Genomic DNA, 21,101 nt, shown 5'->3' with positions numbered 1-21,101 from the left:
TGTTTTGAAAAGATTAGAATCCTTGAAAAGTATTTGTGCATGGTCATTTGCAATTATTCTTTGGGATTAGAGGGCTAGAAGTGTAAAATGTAAATGATTGCAATTGGTAAGCTCAAAACAGCCTCTTTAAAAGACAGGACAGCAAACATTGGGTGGGTGGGGGTGTCATGATTAATTTATAACATATGACTACAATTTGTCAATTGATACAAATGATTATGTAAGCCAACTTAATACCTGCAGTTTGATTAAATCATGACTCTCTGAGAAGAGAATATATCTAATATAAACCTATTTTAATAACATGGCCACAATTTATTAAATTGATACGGTATATATTACTCATACATTTTTCATGAAATATATTTATACTCTGATTCTTTTTCAAATCATGGTCAGGGTTTCTAAAGACTAAAGAAAAATATTTAACATTGTTTCCTTGACCATGCAATCCAATGTCCTTCATCCAGAAATGCAATTGTTCCAAGCTTTTTAAAGAGCAAATGTTTTCTCAGGTAATCATTGCAGTGCATAAGCTGCTGTGAAATAAAAGATCAAAGTACTGAAAGTACTTAAGAGTGGTTATTACATTTACATGAAATGTATGGCTCTGACAACATTAACAAGATACAAATGAATACTATAGTAATTATTTAACCATCAGTTTTAGATGTGTCATCACAAACATGATAAAAAGAAGAAACAAATACAGAAAGATTATGTATTTTACACAACTAAAGTTTGCCCTTGCTGGTATAGTTAAAAATCTTATAAGGTGGCCTAGCTACAACTTTAGAATGATTGACTCTATAGTAACACAGTTAGAACTTGATGCCTGACTAGAAGTGCCTGTGAATTGATTGATTGAAAATTGATTAATGTCAATAAAGCATATTATTGCTTATTGACATTAACATGACTAATATCATTTGAATAGTAGAAGCATAATTTGAAGAATTGATTTTGTATAAAAATAAAATATGTTGATGTATTTTCTTATACAGTGAGAATTGCTAGTCTTATGGATACATTGAGGAGTTAATTCAGAGAAGGTGAGTGTGAAATATATGTCACTGTTGTATACATGAAAATCAAAGCCATTCAGTATTGTAGAAAATTTACATTTGATAAACTTGTATATTGAAGAGTATTTCTCTCCTCTGAATTGTTAAATGTTTGTTATGTTTTTATCAATCGATGTTGTTTGTATTTTTAAAATGCGTATTTCAATATCTGCTTGATCTCAAACTCTCAAATAATGCCATACTGCAAACGATACCAAATCATGGGAGCTGAATTTTTCACGGGTAATATATTTATATTGAATGTATTACTTGTTGTCAAGATATGTTTTTTGGTTGATTGATTTGAACATTAATATTTTTTGTATATATAAGTGTATATTATATACCTGTTTTTCAATTTATGGGGTTCTCACCTTAATTACAACTGTCAATATACTAATTGATATTATAAATGGACCATAATTATTTCATAGTTTCTTTAAATAAATAAATATACATGGTTTTATACTCAAGGAAGGATTTGGTCTGGGCCGGGTTAAGGGTATAACAATAATTATGTGAGAATCTGAGGGAGGAAAGCCTGATATGAAGTGTTTTAATAAACATTAATTTTACATTGTGTATGTCATATGTTTCATCTAATGACATCACAATAATCTGTCTGGTTGGCTTAAATGATATTATGATATGATGGGGGTGGGGAATGAATTAAATGTCAAAGTAATATATATGCTTAACGTAGTTCCACCCTCCTGTGACGTCATAAGATTTCGCTAAGTCAACGAATAATTTAACAAGATTGATGCATGACAGGAACATAAATTTTGTTGGAGTCTTTTTCAATAGTTATTGTAAAAAAAAATTGTTAACCATATATTTCAAAAGTCAAAGTTTATATATATTAATAATCAATTATATGTTTTCAAGGGCAATAAATCTGTTTTCATTAAATTATCTATCAAGTCCATTATGCGATATATTTTCTTTATTTTTCACTAACATTTGGATATTTTTAAAAGAAACAGTTTCATGAAATTGTTATAAAAACTATTATATCATTTTAACCAGTTTTTGTGAAATTTTGATAATGCTGTTTGAGGAAAATTGCAATTTTCTAAAGTTAACACAGGTATTTTTATTTGTTACTAAGATATATTATTTGGAGAATCAACAATGAAATATAAAATTGAACCTATAATTCTAGAAGGGTGGAATTAATTACCTTAATCTTTCAAATATTGTGTGGCTCCATTTTCAAGTTCTAGCGTTTGTTATTTGAAATATACTAGATGATCTGAATTAATCTTCATTTATATTTATCAATGCTTAGTGGCTTTTACACAATTACGCTACAATAATTAGATGATGAATTAATACCAATTTTAGTTACAATAATTAAATGATGAGTTAACGCCAACTTAAGTTTTACATCCAGGTGTCTGTTTGTCTAAGTTTAATGCAAACCTTTGGAAGTCCAGCATCATAATAGTAAAGTAATAGCTAAAAGCAATTAAGGCAACACACATTTGAAGTAACATGATCCAATGGGCAATTGAATTGATAACAAAGGAACAGATATAGGGCACCTGAGCATCAGTATTTATTTTTCACTAGAATATCTTTTAAAAATATTTATTGAGTATACAGGTCGGGGTAAAATTAAAATGAATACCCTGTGGGGTTTTCTTGAAGTTTGAGAGATCTTACTTTTTTGTGTTAAATTGGTGTTAAATTGTTAATTGAAGCTGCATTTCTTCATAATTCTTATCCATGATCTTGACATATTGTATATTATTTTATCTTGAGGATGTTGCAAATTAAAATAGCTTCTTTACATCCGGACGTATGATTCATTCGGCAGGTTCAGATCGAGTGTCAGTAATGTATTGAGCTTTTATTATGAATCACTTTATTTCATCTCTATTTTCCAATAATAAAAACTCATAAGTAATAGAAAACATTTATCCCATTGTGAGCCATATTCTACCTGTGAATGGGACAATAAGGGGCTGAGGCCTGATTGATTGAAAGTCATTAATTAAATTAATCAAGCTGTACCTGTTTCACATGATTTATGATAGTTTTAGATACAAATACTTCATAAACAGTTCAACAATAGGATGAACTCTTTATTATTCAAATAAAGCCGGATATTAATGTTACTTAGCTAGAACCTGTGTTTATCCAGAGGTGAATTTTCAGATTTCCTTGTTCATAAAAGTGATTTATCAAAAACAAGATTTTTATACTGAAGGTGTAACCATTTGAGACTGGTGGCAAAGCATGGAGTACAAAGAGTCTCTTTAACCCAGCCATTTTAATGAGTGGTTGTTATTTGAATTCCGTGATTAAAACAACTGGCTTTGATGAGAAGTAAATGGGCATGTATGATGTGAAGTTTGCTATATATGATAAAGAATCAACTGAGGCTTAAAGTACAATGGCAAGGCTTGATGACTCTAGTATATAATTAGGATTTTTGAAAATTTCTTTTGTTATTTTTAAGTACACACTATAGTCCCCTGTTCAATCTATGATGATTTTTTATTATTTTTCAATTGTTCCAATTGCAAAATAGGTGGAACGTACTGAAATGACTCTGACTTTGTTCGCTGTATTTAACACTTGTGCATGTGACAATAATTGTCCTATTGTGATCTTTAGTTTTTAAAATGTCTATCAAGATTAACACCAGATCATCACACTGAGAAATGTTCTGATCACCATCTGCAGGATTTGTTAGACTATTAATCTATTTATTGAGGTATTTACACATAGTTTCGAAAACGGAGAAATTAATTTGTAATGTGATGTTCTGTTGTATGTGAGCAATATACAGCCCACAGTCATTTGCAGCTGCCCGTGTTCAAATTATCACGGGGTTCATGACAAATAGATAATGGTTTTAAATTGACTCCAGTTTGCAATTCCATTTTTCATTCAGGACATGTTTCATTATGCAAAAATAATACTGATTTTGTCATTTTTCGTAAATCCTTTATGATTTTGTTTTTCAAAGGATATTGTAGTTAATTAAGATGATTTTTAACATTATTATATTTGTTAATCGTCCTCACAATACTAGACTTCAATTAACCAAAAGCCAAGGCCATTTAATATTCTCTATCAGTAATGATTTCAAAAATTAAGAATTTTTTTTTTTTTAGAGTTTAAGTTTCCACTTATGTTGATTAAAAGCAGCTGCAAATATTCACTAGCTGTTCATAATTTGGAGATATCATTACTTTTAGAAACTAGTGGTTTGAATCCATGATTCCCAAGTTACTGTAATTGTTCCACAAAATTGCAGTTTGATTTTTATCAATCGGGAAACACATGGGACTTTGTTGATTACTACATAAAAAAGCCGTCTTATTTTGTAGTAAGATAATGTGAGCTGTACGTGAAGCATGGTCTTCTGAGGTTGTTTTGGTGCACCTATTATCAGTTTGTAATACAAACAAAGCCCAACCGCAGGGCTTTAATAGTACAAAAACTCGGGGACCGGCCGCATTGATAGTGGTCTACCTAGTGAGGGGATTATCCAAAGGTATCGCTATATATTGTGTTAAATGCTCGGGTAACGGGTGATCAAGTTCACATAAAACATCGGAAGTAAAACTTATGAAAAAGCTTGAATAAACACCAGATTATTTATCATGATATATCAAATAATTCCTTCGCCTTGAAGAAGCTTCTGAGTACTTTACAAGGATGACCAAGTTTTTCAGAGAACCAGTCAAAGGGTAAATGAGAGCAGATGTTACTTTTATACGTAAATACATGCCAAGAAAAGTCGGCCAGCAATGGTAACAGATTAAAATCATGAATAGTAAATCTTAGAAAGCAAAAATAAGGAGTGTCATGGTTTCTGTTCCAACACCTCTTTATTGTATTATGGTTTCAAGGTTGTGTACACAAGACCTGCTTGCTAATTATTTCCTCATTGATGAATGACGAGGTATGAAAAAGCAGAATAGAACTGTCAGTTACCATACATTAAAACACTGCATTAAAATGATTGTCAATTAAACCCCTGCTTACAATTAAATCAACTGATATCCAAATATATTAATACTGTGAGGTCCAACCAATAAATTCAAATTAAAACCGTTGAAGTTCATTAATATATTATGTGTATACATGCTTTCCTTGAATATGCTAAAAATCTTGACATTGCAGGTGCAGCATTGAAAATGCAGGTTTAATATTAACATGTGAAAATAACTCCTCCTAATATGAAAAGGGCATCAAAATTTTATTGACAGAAAATTAAGGTAAAAAAATATCTTAAAAATCATAAATCATCATAAAATTAAATCTTCAACAGATGCTTATAAGGAAATTCAGTTAAAGCATGCAAATAATTTCTGAATTTTTTGAGTGAGAGGGAAGTAATTATTACACGATTGCAATCAAGATGATCGAAGAATGCAATTATTACTAAAGTGAATGTAACACATATTTTAAGAAATTGTTTTATCAATTTACATATACTGTGTATTTTATCTACAGTTACCAGTAATGCAATAATGTGGTAAAATCGTCGTTCGACATTAGTTCGCAAGAATGTACGAATTTAATTTTCAGTTGTTCTGTACTTGACGTAATGAAGAAATAAAAAAACGAAACTTTTAATTTCACAAGTGAGGCTTATTACGATTTAACACAAATATAAAGTAGTTGCATGAAATAAAAAATTCTACAGTAGCTATGTACAACAAAAATATGGAAATAATTGAAAGAGTAAAATAAGTGAAGTTCAGACATGCAGAAAAACTAAAAATTTCACATCATGAGAAACAATCATAGGTCACGTCTCGACAATTGTATATAGATATATATACACCAAAGGATTTTGTGACATATAACTATTTCCGCGCATGCAGATGATGGTCATCAAGAAGACCCATACAACACTAATGTCATTACTGTAGGGGCAAGCAAAGTTTGCCAGAGGAGTGTTAGTTGTCGGGTTGGCTGGTACCATGGGCACCAGTCTATAAACCCAACAATAAATGAATTATCACTTGACCCGAATGACAAAAATGGCATAAATGCCATACTCTCTGCACCAAATCCTGGCAGACACACCTGCTAATATAGATGAGTTTTCCTGGAGTTCATATCAGTTTGTTCGGAAGGGGAAATGTAACATCTGGATTCTTTTGACAGTTTTGTTTACAATTGTTTGTCTCTCTGTCCGGACCAATAAACTTGTGATATACGTCAGTTTGCAGGCTTTTGAGTTTAATGAAAATCATTGAGAAATTCCAATGCAGTGGTAGAGCAGACTATTTTTACTTTCATCATGCTGTTGGGATTTATAACAGAAAAATAGTCTTAAAAGTGTTACATTGGCATTGGAGCACTACCCTAATTACATAACGAATTTTTTTATATAAAAGCCAAAAAAAAAAAACCCACCCACCATCCAATAGACATTATACTGTAGTGTACATGGGTTTTTCTCCTCCGTGGATCGTCTTCATACTGAAAGGTCAAGGTTCTGCAGGTGACTGCATGCTAAAGTTCAAGGTTATTTATGAAGGTCAAGATCAAGTTTGACACAGTTAAATGCTTAGGGGCATTGTGAATTTATGTGTCATAAAGAGATGATGAAACAAACCTCTATCCTGGTTCTATTGATGTTTCTAACTTATTACCGGGTGCTGTAGGTTAGTTAAATCATGAATTACAAGAACCTGACAAATGATGATTTGATAAAGTGAGTTTAAGCAAAAAATTAAATGTTATTTTAAGGGAGAAAGCTTATATAAGTTCCAATTTTCAGTAATATTTTCATTCATACAAATATATCTTTTAGCCTTTACAACTCAATAATATAGATACACATCTATTCTATCGGACAACACAGTGAATTTAACTTTATCACTTTGGTGAAAAAATGTCAAGACAGAAGAGGTGGTAACCATTGAAATTTTTCTACTTCAATATGTTAGCATTTCTTGCTGCTCAAATTCTGTGATTTGCTTGGGAGTGTTTATGATATCTTGCAATTCAAAATTGTTAACAATAAATTACTGATGTAAGAAAATTATTGTCTGCATTTAATTAGGGTTGTGTTTCTTTTGCATGTCAGTGCATGTATATACAGTGTCGCCATGGTATATCGCCAGCTTTGTCCCAGCTAATTTTGGCGTTAACGTTGTATCAAGGGTGCATGGCAATGAAGAGTTTGTCATTACCATATATTAGCTCATCAATTTGACCAAAAAAAATGTGGTTGATCAATTAATGAATGATTGTCCTTTTATTGCCATCCATTATGACAAGATATGTAAACGCATGAAGTTGTTTTGCTTTTAGTTCTTAAGACTCCATTATATAGTGGAATATTGTTCTGTGCATTTGTAAAACGCACAAGTATCATTTGTGACATGGTAGGTTTTACGATGACTGAATAGGTTTAGTGGAATTGACAAACACATGTAATGGCTGCAGCTTTTTCTGGATCACAGAAATATATGACATATCACACACATCAGTACACACAAATGTCACATGGTACACACAATTTCAGAGCAGCTAATAGTAGTGTTGTTTCTCTGTTGTTTACATGTGGATAATTCTACCGGACAATGTCAGAGCTCAATTTTTAAATCATTATATATTCAAACTGTTACTGCAATTAGCCATGTACCTGTTTTCATGACATATGTGCTAAATTTAGATTCATTTTAATTTGCCGGACAGACCAATCATGTTCAATTATGACATCTGATTCCCATGCAGTGGTGGGCATTGTTATTGGGGGAGGTAAGAAGGTAAGTTGACCTTTTTAAACCTGAAAACGTGTGGCAGCTGATGGTGATAGGTGAATTTGGCGTTAATATAAGAGTATGGAAATGTGATGGCGGTATGCGGGGGTGGCATGTGGTGATGTAATGGCTGGTAAGTAATATTCCACCAAGGTGACACTATATATGCATTGGTCAAAATTGTACATTGTACACAACTGACAATTCACATCAATATATTGCTATGTTAAGAAAATTACATTAATTGGGATGAATATTTGTGAAAATTATACATATAATGTGAATATACACATACCTTCTTCATCCCATGTAATATGATATTATGAACATGCAAGCCTTTTTCAGAATTGTTCTTTTCATTAAGAAAATGAACCATGCATAAACTAAAGAATGGAATATATGTTTATTTGTGTGTTTACAGGTAGACTAATGTTCAGTTGTGTGTTTACAGGTAGACTAATGTTCATTTGTGTGTTTACAGGTATAGACTAATGTTCATTTGTGTGTTTACAGGTAGACTCATGTTGATTTGTGTGTTTACAGGTAGACTAATGTTGATTTGTGTGTTTACAGGTAGACTAATGTTGATTTGTGTGTTTACAGGTATAGACTAATGTTGATTTGTGTGTTTACAGGTAGACTAATGTTCATTTGTGTGTTTACAGGTAGACTAATGTTCATTTGTGTGTTTACAGGTATAGACTAATGTTCATATGTGTGTTTACAGGTATAGACTAATGTTGATTTGTGTGTTTACAGGTATAGACTAATGTTGATTTGTGTGTTTACAGGTATAGACTAATGTTCATTTGTGTGTTTACAGGTAGACTAATGTTCATTTGTGTGTTTACAGGTATAGACTAATGTTCATTTGTGTGTTTACAGGTAGACTAATGTTCATTTGTGTGTTTACAGGTAGACTAATGTTCAGTTGTGTGTTTACAGGTATAGACTAATGTTCATTTGTGTGTTTACAGGTAGATTAATGTTCATTTGTTTGTTTACTGGTACACTAATGTTCAGTTGAAGGTAAATATACATGAGTAATAATTTAGAGAACATCCTGATTACGTTATTGGATACATTTTCAATGCATGACATTGTGTGATAATGGGACTGTTGTGTGATGCAAACCAAATAAAGCTTACTATGGGATGAAGAGAAACAGCTAGAGTTTGTTGAGTTGTATATTTAATGCATTATAGATTGTAATGCTGAGAGGTAGACCAACGTGGTCTCTAGCCAAAGTTTTGAATGAAAAATATATTGGACCAGATTGCAGTTCTGATCAACCCTTTCTCTTTTCTCTCTCTTTGGATGTTTGTCTGCCTGCATTGTCAATGATTTTAAAATTAGCTCAGTTTTCCATCTAAATGTGAGCCTTTATAGATGTATATCATTGAGACCTACTGAATGGGCCTTTCCTCAAATTCCTTTTTTTTCATGAACATTTTACTAGCCAGGGTTCTATACTTTGTAAGGTTATATATACATCTACTTTTGTACCACTGACATATAGATATATACGTTGTATTATGGTATGGTGCAGTATATCAATCTGTCAGAATCTTGTAGGCCAGATAAACACTGTAATGATTAGGCTTAAAGATCATCAAACTCTGTACAAATGTTTCCAATGAGTTGAAAAATTAAAGTCTTTAGATTTTCAGGGTCAAAGGTCAAGGTTAAACTTGCATTGGTAATTTGTAGGCACAGATTAGACTAAGATAATTATAAGTTTGATACTGTGGTAGTAAATGCTCATAGTTATAGTTGCAATATAGTATGGTGCAGTGTTGCTCTGGGTGTTTCTGAGTGCATGTCTTCCATTGTTCATTCGATCATCGACATAACCTCATGAGAAGGATATTAATGAGCTGTACTAATAAGGCTATAGGATAATCAAAACTGTACATTTGTTCCTCATGGTGTGAGGAAGATGCCTGATATTTCTCAAGGTCAAAGTCATAATTTCACATAGGTAAATATGAAGGAAAATCAACACTGATAAGGCAATGATCATCAAACTTGGTGTAAATGTGCCCATGGTGTTGGTGCCAAGAATATTTTGAAAAGTAATGTTTCTCAGGTGAATTTTGTTTTTCACATTATCTGCCACTGTCAGAACCATTTTTTTTTTTTTTTTTTTTTTTTATACCAAAGAATGGTTTATTTAGATGTTAGTTATTTCTTTACTACTTCATTACTGGCTATTTTGGACAGGCATATTTTGCAGCATGAGTGTAAAAAAATGCTCTTGTTAAAACAGTTTGACATACAGTTTTCAAATTGATATTTCATGAACATACAGACTTGACTGTAAAAGAAACTTACTGATAGTACAACTACTGGGTCACCTTTGACCCTTACCTTCTACCTTATTAGACATGAACCTTAACCTTTGATCTTTTGGCAAATGAATTTTGGGTGAGGGGGGAGGGGCTCACGTACTTTACACTTTCTTGGTAAGGGTCTACAGTTAGGATGTATACATGTATATATATAAGATACATTTGATTGATTTAACATATACCCCAAAACGTGATATTTGAGCATGGGTACGAAAACATGATAGAGGACAAAGCTTGCTTCATATTTTTTTTTTTTTATATACGAATGCTCACTGCAGATATACATGTATGTTTTGAAAGTATTTTATGATCGAAAACTATTTTAAAGATGTTTATATACACAATGACCATCTTGAAAGTTTCTCATGATCAAAAATTATGTGAAACTTTTAAAAGCTGTTTATATATATATTTATAATGACCATTTGGGTTTGGTCACCTGATGTACGTACATCAAGTAAACAATGGTCAGTTGTGAAATTAAATTATGCAAAAGCTATATTCAAGTAAAATTTTGGACAAAATTAAAAAAGTTGATATTTTGGTTTTTGTAATTAAATAGTTAGTTGTAGACAGAGTAATTTATCAATCATTTTGTAATGTTCACATTATTGAAATATATGCAAATTTAAATCAACAAAACAGGTTAAAAGAAACTTACAGTGTATGCAGCATATTCTTATTAGACAATATGCACTTCCTGTCTGTCTACTTGTGAGAGTGAATTTTCATTTATTTTGTTTAAGCATAAGTATACCAATAAATAACAAATTGGAATATTGTTAATTATTTTTCTTGAGTTAAATGGCAACATCTTGCAATTTTAGCAGTCCTACACTTCATATCACTGATGAAATGAGTAATGTACAATACACTATTCCGTTGTCTTACTTAACAATTACAGTGTATTTCGTAAAGAGTTTATATATATATATATATATACCTGTATTGCAATTCATATTTTTCATGAATCTCTTGTATCTATAAATTGTGTTTTTGCTTCTTGATCTGCATAAATTTTCAGTGAATGAAATATTTTTGTCCTTCATTTTTTTTTTTTTAAGATATCCAAACAATTATTAGATGAGGATAGAAATATCTCGAGAATGTGAATCATTTACTTTTTAAAGTATTAAATGCTTGCGAAGTCAAATACAGAAAGATTTATTTTACTATCATGAAAATAGAGGTAATTTTTATGGCTCATAATACAGCAAACACAATTAATAGAAAACATTTCGTCCTTTTCATCTTTTCATAAAGTAGAAATTCACACCTGTCGAAAATGTTCAGGTGTTTCATATCAGAACTTGAATGATCAAGTCAATCATCAAAAATAAAAAAAAAGGAGAAAAAGAATTTATAGCAAAAAAAAAAAAAAAAAAAAAAAATTACATCAAAAATTTACATTGTAAAAGTAAACATTAAGGTAATCCCATAATCCTAGAATTATATTTCAAGGCGTAAAGATAAGTGAAAAGCCTTGATGGAAGATCACATTTATATATTGGACACTTTTTTTTAGCTTGCAGGCCTGTAGTTACATCTAGAGATGTCTATACATCTTATTTTGATGTCACCCATGAAAGAAATTCAAATGAGATAATATTTTACTTACATTCAAATGCTGAATCCTGCATAACACTTAGCATTTACAATTTTTTGTTGTGGCCAGGTTTACCAAAGTTGCGTCTTCCCGCAGACATAAGGGCAAAGAGTTTTGCGGCTAACAGATTTGCGAGAGAATCTCTAACGACTAATAAACACATAAACAATAAAAGATGATTTTGGAGATGAGGGTTCCTTGCGCCCTTGTATAGGAATGACATATAGTCCGTCAGCAGTGGATTGACACTGGAAAGCTCCCCTCTGTAGAGCACTGGGTCGTGGACATAAAACGTATTTATACCAAGGAACAGCAGGGGATTATATACCTTGTACATTGCTGTACGGAGAACACTTTACCTTTTTTTTGTTTTATTGTTTTGTACATTAATTTTGTCTATCAAATCTTTAAAGATGCATCTTCCTTTTCACCAATATATGTGTGAATTTTAAAAATGCAAAAGTGATTTAGTCGATGATGCGAGTGTTGTATTGGGGAGTTGATTTTGCTGTGTTTTGTTAAAAAAATTCTCCATTTAAGGTAATTAATATGATGAAATATATATATATATATTATTTTAAAATTTATTAAAAGTCAAGAACTTGCAAGACGGGACAGTTTGTCAAGTTTGTATGAAATATGTACATCATTAGAATTCTATGAGCTAAAAAACAACAATGGCACATTCCTGACACAATTTATTGTGTTACATGCACACATTTTTAAAGAAAATGTGCATGTTTAATGCAGGTTGTTTTGCCAGATAGTGTGAGACAATGAAGCGATACGGATGTCATGAATTTTGCTTTATTTTGCAGGCCAAGGGTCACCGAGTGTTTGAACAAGTAGGATTGATATATATCCCAAAGAAGTAAGTGTGAGATAGAGGGCCATTGATTGAAGTAGTTTTATACTTGCAATTAAGTGTTTTCTCCCCAAACTTCAAGGAAGTGACTATGCACATTCAGTCACTTGTGAGCTGGTTGGCAAAATATCTGAGACCGGAAATAAAAGTGTTCTATGGAGGTAGGAGACAAAATAACAGGCATTCCACATGGTGTTTTTACTGAGAAACACCAAAATGTGTATGTAGTGTGCAAGTTTATTGTACTTAGATTTAGTGCATGGTGACTCGAGTTTTGTGATGAAAGTATCAGATGAAAAAAATATTGGTTACCATATTAAACTGTAGGTATATGATGTTGGTTGAGAATGAGGAGATGAATATTGAGCTATATAGACTTGTGGAAGATGGAAAAGTGTGAGGATGGGGGGTGGGGTGGGGGTGGGGTGGGGTGGTAAATTTTGTACATGTACTCAGAAAGAGGTGACAAAGAACAGAGTTGTATACTCTGAAGAGTTAGAGGGAGTGAAAGGGAGGTTTAGGGAGACCAAAAAAGAACAATCAGGAATAAAATGTAATTATGTGTCATAGCAGAGGTGACTACTGGAACATGTAAGCAGACTGCTGTTTTACCTGCACTTGTATTGAAACAGGAGGCTTTCTTGAAAGTTGCACAAATTTTTGGCTACTTCAGAGTCAACTTCAAATCAATTTCGCATGTATCAAAGAATTTCATCTACCATAGCTAAATCCTTAAATTAAAGTAGAGCAAAAATTGTGTGAAAGCTTTGAAGATGGATTTTTATGACAATGAATAGGGTTTTGATACATGTGATGTAACTTGGAGAAGTTCGCAAGGGTTTAATTTCCCCTAACTTTGTGAGGAGCAGTTAATCTCAAACTTCTACCTTTGGGGAATATTTGTATTAAAGCTTTTCAGTTCCCATTGACGATAGCTTTCTGAAATTAAACTCTCATGAACAGATTACTGTTAGAATTAGTGAACATTGGTTCTCACACAATTTTCCCGCATTACAATATTTGAAAATATGCTGGTACTGTGAATTTCAATCTAAGAATTGGTTCTTCTATCTGCTAAAACCTAAAAGCCTCAGGGAACTTCACTCCCTGGGCCCTCATTAGGGCTATAATTTGCCTTGACCAAACGGAGGTCTGAAGAGGACCCCTAATTACCTCTTACGTTTTGTCCCCTCCCATTTGCAAGATCCTAGATGTACCACGTACTGATTGCTATGTATACAAGAAGTCTATAAGAGTGTTGAGATCTGTAGGATTTTATCGGATTTTATCCTGTGAAGGATTTTATCCTGAGAAGGATGTTATCTTGGACAGTAAGATAACAAAAAGGCAATACCTGTGTGAGAGACTTTGTGGTAGATATTAATATGGACAGAGACCAATCTACCTGTGCATATGGCAAAGCATTGTGGGAAATGCAGTGAGTTGGGTATATAGTAATATGTGGAAAGCCTAACAAGGTAATTGATTTATAGGTTCGAGACTGATGTTGGTTATTGAAATGATGAAAGTGAATAAGAAACAAGCCTGGGTAATTATTGTGTACATAACGTGGTGATCCAGTGTGTAATTTGGAGATGATAATGTTATGGTAGTTTTTGATGTGGAAAATTTTAAGATTAGTATTATACCAGTATTGTGGACAGCACGGGAATTAAAAGCAGTGCAGTCAGTTGTTAAATCCAGAAAACAGACTGCCTTTAAAGTGAAATTGAAATAAAAACATTGTTAGATATGCGTCAACAAAAGTTCAACACCTTAATTGAAAAATGTTACCAGTGTCCATTGTAAAGTCATTGTCCTTGTACAACTTGATGGAATTATTTTCAAAAACAAAAATTACTGTCAGAACACTTGATTTATGTCACAAGTTTGCATATTGATGTAGAAAACAAGCTAGTGTATTAATTTTCAAAAAGCTTTTAGCATTTGATGGGTCTTCAGGCAATATAGACTTTGCCTTCTGATATACCCTCTACAGCAACATGTTCATGATCAGTTTCACCTTAATTATTGTTTCAGAAAATCTACAGCAAAGGGCAAATATTGCAGGCACACATAGTTGTTAATCTCATATTGTTTTGAAATGACTTTAACTGTGACATTACAGTAATTTCTTAGAAAATTTGTCTTGGTAAAGGTCACCCTGAAAATCATTTCTGCAATCATTGACAAGCATGACATTTTGTATTGACCTGGGAGATAGATGAGCCCAAGAAATTTGTAGGCTTTACTAGCAATTTATTGATTCAGAAAAAAGGAATGTCTGGGAAGGAAAGTCTAGCAGGGCAGCCTCAAAATGGTCAACAGTCCGAGAAAGGTCACCCTCAGGGCTCAGCAGGGACAAGCGGTGGTCCCAGGAATTGGTACCTGTCTGATATCCAGCAGATGATGTAAGTATCAGGAATACAGGTATTTACCATTAATATATGTCTTGTTTCTCATGCAGCAATGTTACAGTCATGGCGTTAATTAGATTTCATGATTTAGTCACATTTCCGAATATAACAAATTTTCCATTTCCTATTTGTCTATCAGCTTTGAAGAAATATAAGCTTAAGTTTACACTATAGCCAACATTTTCCATGATGGAGGGGATGAATTTCACAAATGAAATAGCTAGCTGTGCCGATTTTAAAGGATGCAAAATTCAGGGCCAATCCCTCTAGATTCCAGACTTGAGACCCCACTGTCACTATATATACACAGCTCTGTTTTGACTAGGATAGATTTTGTAATATTTTTTGGACATGTAGTCCTGGGAAATGAAAATTGTTGAAATAATCATTGTAGTCAACATTATTTATCCCAAGATGCAAATACTGATAAATTGCTACTTTTTAATTGCTCATAAGAAAGATGTGCAAGTATGAAAGCAGATAGAGGTACCTGGATAGAACCGTCTTGCATCCATGGAATATTGTCTTGGCAGCACATATTTGTCCCTTATTCCCTTTTGTCTCCATTTGATAAATGGCAAACAATTCTGCATGTGATTGAAATGAAAATAAACACGAAAAAGCAGTGACTCTCCGGAATCACCTTTTGACAGCAGTGCAAAGACTTACATGCAAAACCCTGACTTCACGTTTTTGATTTTGTACAAATATTGGTTGAGACAAGTTTTTCCCTCTTACGATAAACCTACCTATCGTGCCTCAGCATGGTCCATAACTGCAGGGTATATTTAGTGATAGGTAAAGAAGTCTATATTCTGATTTGGTTCATTGGTGTACCGCTTGCTAATTCTGAATACAGGACATGTACATTTGATATTGTGGTAGACCTTAAGTCTGATTTTTGGTGTTTTGTGGTTGAGAGGGGAGTCTGTATCTCGGGGGCAGCGTATGTTAAGTAGTCACTAAATGTTTTAGGTGTTAAATACGACAGGATTATAAGGCCCACATTGGGTAGCACTCTCAGAGAAGCAAGGTCTGCTCAGATCAACGTTTAATTGGGAGATTAAGCCTTCAACAGCTGCCTTGAGGATGTGATTTGGGTTTTTTCTTTCAAATTATGTATTTAAATAAACTGTAAAATGTGTAATGCAAGACCTTAGATTTAAGAACAGTTTTCTTTAAAGATTTTTTGTATCCTTAATTGTAATTTATCTTCACATTTATTTATGTTGACTAGTGAAGATATAGGCACAGGAATCGTATTGTTCCAGTTTTAAAGCTCAGTTTCGAGGTTGAATTAAAGTGTCGTACTCCCTGATAGATTCATGTAGATTATCAGTTGGACTGGAAGATTCTTGGTAGATATCATTGTTTTTACACAGGTGAAAACTAATGAAGTATAATTACGGAATTATTTTAGTGATTATATTCAAGGTTACATTGTTTTTGTTGAAAAGACAGATGGCAATCAGATACAGTGATAAAGATATTCTAGTCAAAAGTGAAAGTATGGAAAACCAATGCCTCCACAAAAAGAGATATCGTGATTAAGAAAATCCATTTGAAATGGTAAAGAAATGGCTAAGAATTGGAAGCGTCAACTTAAACCATTACTAATTGAGTCTTTGTTGATACTTCAGCATTTCTATTGTCTGAGATAATTTATTCATGGGCTCATCAGCAAGAAGTTAGGGAGAGAGAGAGAGAGAGAGCAAGTGAAAACTGAAAAAAAAAATGTGTTTCAAGTTGAGATAATTCTTTATTCTATCGAAAATCACCTGCATGTATTTCATTTTAACAAATTATTCCAGAAATGTTACCCTGCTAGCTTGTTCTTTAATTTGCATCATCAGACCATAATGGGCATGCATGCATCTCTGATCCTTCGATCATTACACCATACCAATTATTTTTCAGTTTCATTTTCATTGGGATCGAAACATTCTAATTTACATTTTAATTTAATTCAGTTTTTATGTTTTACTACGCAGGGTATGCCATTCGTTTTGGAGAGTGCATGCTCTCTGGGGACTAGAAATCATTTGATTTCTGGGTGAAAGAAAAAGAGTAAAAAATGTCATGGTATAATTCTATTTTTTTTCCTCTCCATTGAAAACATTTGATCGGCAAATTGGCACAAATTTGCCCAGTTTGTATGAAGACTATGAGGAGACAGGCAGGGATAGGTGACACTTCTGTGAGATCCAATGTCCTTTTTGTGCATTGCATTTGAACCATTCAAAGCCCTGGTTTATAAATGTGCAACATGTACACCAGGTTCCCAATATTGAATGAGGATATGAGGATCAATTGATTAGGCAGAATGGTGTTAGTCTGTGAATTATGTGATACTTTAATTAGGTAAAAAGAGGGAAATCATGCACTGAAGAATTCAGATGGTCTTCTCTTTTGAGCTCATTGAGGGGTTATTTTAAGCTGCTTTTATAGGCAAGGAGCAGATATTTTATTTTCAGGTGGTGTGGAATGGTCCATATATCTCATCAAATTGAAGATTAAATGTCTTCATTATAATGTGATTAAACTAATTATGTTTTTGAAAAACATCATGCATATGCAGAATATCACATGATATGCCCAAGTGAAAATAATCGTTATTGAACAGTACATACAAAAAAAAATAATGTGCATCCAAGCCTCTGAAAAAGGAGAATTTTTCATTACTCGAATTTCATGGGATTAAAACTCTGAAAAGTGCACTTCATCCCAGCTTATCATAATCTTAAAACTACCGTTCTGGAGAAGAAATTTCATTTGTCATATCTTGAAATTGTTCAGTACTAGAAAGTGAATATTGAGCTGTCCCCATGAACTAAATAACTTTATAATGCTTTTGAATCAAATATTGCACAGTCTTGTGGAACTAGGTATTAAATAGTTCTAATAACAATAGAAAGGCCTAAAAAGAAAAATTGTGTGTTTCAGGTAACACTGATGAAAAAATTAGGGTAGGTAGGTAGGTAGGGATCCTTTTTTTAAAAATTTTTTTTTTTTTACATGTATGAACGCTGAAATATAGATAGAAAATCATGAGAATATTGTATTATATTAAATAGATTGATTGATTGATTGATGTTTTCCGCCACTCTCAACAATTTTTCAGTTATCTGGTGGCGCCCAGTTTTTATTGATGGAAGAGAGAACCCCGAGATACAATGAATGTTCTATCGTTAAAATGATAATGTCCTACAGACCCAAGACAATTAGATTATTCTAACTATAGTATTATATAATTTAACTCCATGTTAATTTGAAAAACATCAGACAACTAAATTTTACAGAGTTTCATATCATTTTAATTCTTCATTTTCTCTTCATTTCAGCTGTGTCACAAAACCTTTGAATTACAAAAATATCAGTGTTAGAATTCTATTATCCAAAAGATTTCCCATTCCATAGTTTCTCTGAAGATGATAGAAACATTTCAAAAGAGTATATTTTTTAAACAACAATTAATACATTGACAAAGTTATAAACATATCAAATGTTTCTTTGTGTCTTACAATGCTAATTATCCATTTTTCCTCTCTGTGTGAACATTTTTTGCTCCAAATATTGACCACGGACATAGGCGCCTGGGTCAAGATTATTACACTATAACCTATATGTAAACAATGGAGGAAATTCAAACCTCAAATAAATGTTTCTTTCCGACCTATGGTGTCTATTTATACATTTTGTCATGTTTGAGGAAGCTTAAATACATGTGTTATTATCACAGAACACTAATTTATCCACTTTTTAAAAAATGTCTTGTTCCACCGATTCATGAATCAGTGGGATAAGACATTTTTCAAAATGTGGATAAATTAGTGTTCTGTGATAATGACACGTGTAGTTAAGTTTCCTGAAACATGGGGGGAAAAATGTATGAAGAGACACCATAGATTGGAGAGAAATATTTATTCGGGGTTCGAATTTCCTCCATTGTTTACAATAGGTTATAGTGCAATATCCTTGACCCTATGACCACGGAGCACCCTGCCATGCCGTCGTATCCGTCATGAAAATGCTTGCATGTTGATATGAATATCGTTAATGTTCACTGTAAGCTTAAGCGTTTTGAAGACGTTTCTTATGAATGAAAAAAAATTATTCTGATAAAAATGGATTTTTACACAGATATAACAGGAATTTTAATCGGATAAAAACGGACATTAAAAAATCTTTAGGATCGGCACATTTTTATAGGGTAGGTCGGGTTACCCGAAACACACAATTTTTTTTTAGGCCTAAGCAGTACCACAAACTAAATAGTTTTAATCCCCATCATAGATGATGTCAGTCTCAGAAACCTAACATTGTACAGCCCAATAAAATGACCATTGTACAGTTCCAGAACTCTGGAAATTATACTTTGTTTCAAGTCTTTATAATTGTAGAACTAATGTTTTGTAGTAGAAAGGGAATTATCTCAATTTCAGAAACTGTTCACTGTCAGGAACTGAATGATACACAGCTAACTAAATATTACACAGTCCAATAAACTAAATATTGTACAGTTCAATTCCAATAAATTAAATATTGCGATATGCTAAAAGCTGAATATAATACAATTCCAGAAACCAATTACAGTAAAGCATACTTATAATAAAACAAACTTATAATGAATTTACATTTAATGCAAAGTAATATTTATTTCCCTATGAGAGAAAAATAATGAAAATTTTATTGGATATAACATAGTTTGGTTATAATGAACTGTTTTTTGCTGGCCCTTTTGTTGAACCCCAATCTGATTTTATGCCCAAATACTCAAAGTTAATATTAATAAGATGCTGGAATTTCTCATTGACAGTATCTAAGCAGTGTTTGGTGATCAAGTCTTCCATCATTCTGTGGAATTCCCATGGGCACAAATTTTGCCCCATTATTAGCTGACTTGTTTTTGTATTCTTAAAAGCTTCTACATGAGAAGAAAAAAAACCCTGCTGTGGGCTTAAACTTTACATTTGGATACACCGACAACATTTTATCTATTAACAATGCTTGCTTTCATTTATATTTTGATTCAATATATCCCAGTGTACTTTAAATGAAAGACAACACAGCTTTCCATATCTGCTTCGTATTAGAATATTTTATGAAATATGGACATTAATGGCTAACCAACATCTCGGTTATATGACAAACAGCTTCTCCATCGTCCGCTTCCCTTCTCTATGTAGCAATATTCCATTATCACCTGCATATGGTGTTTATATCCCTCAACTGATTCGATAAGTGAGAGCTTGTTCTGCATATAATAAATTTTTTGAAATCGAAGGAGGCTTCTGACAAACAAGTTGATGTTACATAGGTTTCAGCAGTTTTGTCTTAAGTCAGTATTTGGCAAATTCTATGGTCATTATAATGATATGATTGCAAATAAACCTACATGTATCATTGTCTGATGTGTTTCATACCAATTATTAGACCATTTTCCATATACTGACTTTGACTATGGATTACTCTGTTTACGTGATCAAGGTTTGACAGGCGTGGCAGCTTAACAGGGGATGGTTACCTCTCCTAGGCACCTAGCTGATCCCACCTCTATGTGTAGGAGTTTGTGTTTGCCCTACTCTCAATTTTGTATTCTCTACAGGATTTGTCACTGTTCATTATCTTCACCTTTTCATGAAGGAATATTCTACTGACTAAATATTGTATAGTTCCATGAAATGAATATTGTATAGTCCCAGAGACTATATATCAGAAGAGTCCTATCAACTGAATATTGTCAGAAGCTCTCGTCTTTGTCGTCAGTTCTATCTAAACAGAGTACTGTGCAGTTCTTTAAATATTGAGCAGTACTATAAACTGAATATTTTGCAGTCCTCAAAACTGAATGTTAGACAGTTAAATAATTTGAACGATGCTATAAAGTAGATTTTGGTTTTTTTTGTATAAATCTTACTATTACATGAACATCTAATAAACTGAATATATGTACAGTGCTATTAACTGGATATTAAATGAACTGGATATTACACCATTCTGTAATATAGATATTGAACAGGCTTGAATCTGTGTATTGTATTATAGTCCCAGAATC

General features: G+C 32.6%; 2 protein-coding genes across 14 annotated transcripts in view; one reads left to right on the top strand and one right to left on the bottom strand.

The window, feature by feature from the left end:
* The window catches only part of LOC125676982 (transcription initiation protein SPT3 homolog), a 97,065-nt gene that overhangs the window by 16,357 nt on the left and 59,607 nt on the right, over positions 1-21,101 (top strand). For 3 of the 11 annotated variants that reach the window (XM_056160558.1, XM_056160559.1, XM_056160560.1), the window contains 3 exons: positions 1,005-1,052; positions 12,583-12,635; positions 14,901-15,040. In XM_056160558.1, coding sequence (XP_056016533.1) covers positions 14,910-15,040 — 131 coding nt within the window. In that variant the 5' untranslated portion in view covers positions 1,005-1,052; positions 12,583-12,635; positions 14,901-14,909. Of the gene's footprint in view, positions 1-1,004; positions 1,053-7,906; positions 12,106-12,582; positions 12,636-12,729; positions 12,791-14,090; positions 14,108-14,900; positions 15,041-21,101 lie in introns of those variants that run through there. The other 8 variants (XR_008801973.1, XM_056160563.1, XM_056160561.1 and 5 more) reach the window with 7 other exon arrangements.
* LOC125676979 (runt-related transcription factor 1-like) overlaps positions 1-21,101 on the bottom strand; it is a 62,402-nt gene that overhangs the window by 29,005 nt on the left and 12,296 nt on the right. The window lies entirely within an intron of this gene.

This window comes from Ostrea edulis, chromosome 3, assembly GCF_947568905.1.
Source record: "Ostrea edulis chromosome 3, xbOstEdul1.1, whole genome shotgun sequence".
Taxonomy (NCBI): Eukaryota; Metazoa; Mollusca; class Bivalvia; order Ostreida; family Ostreidae; genus Ostrea; species Ostrea edulis.
The sequence above is the reverse complement of the archived record's forward strand: the minus strand, read 5'-3'. Positions and strand labels throughout refer to the sequence as shown.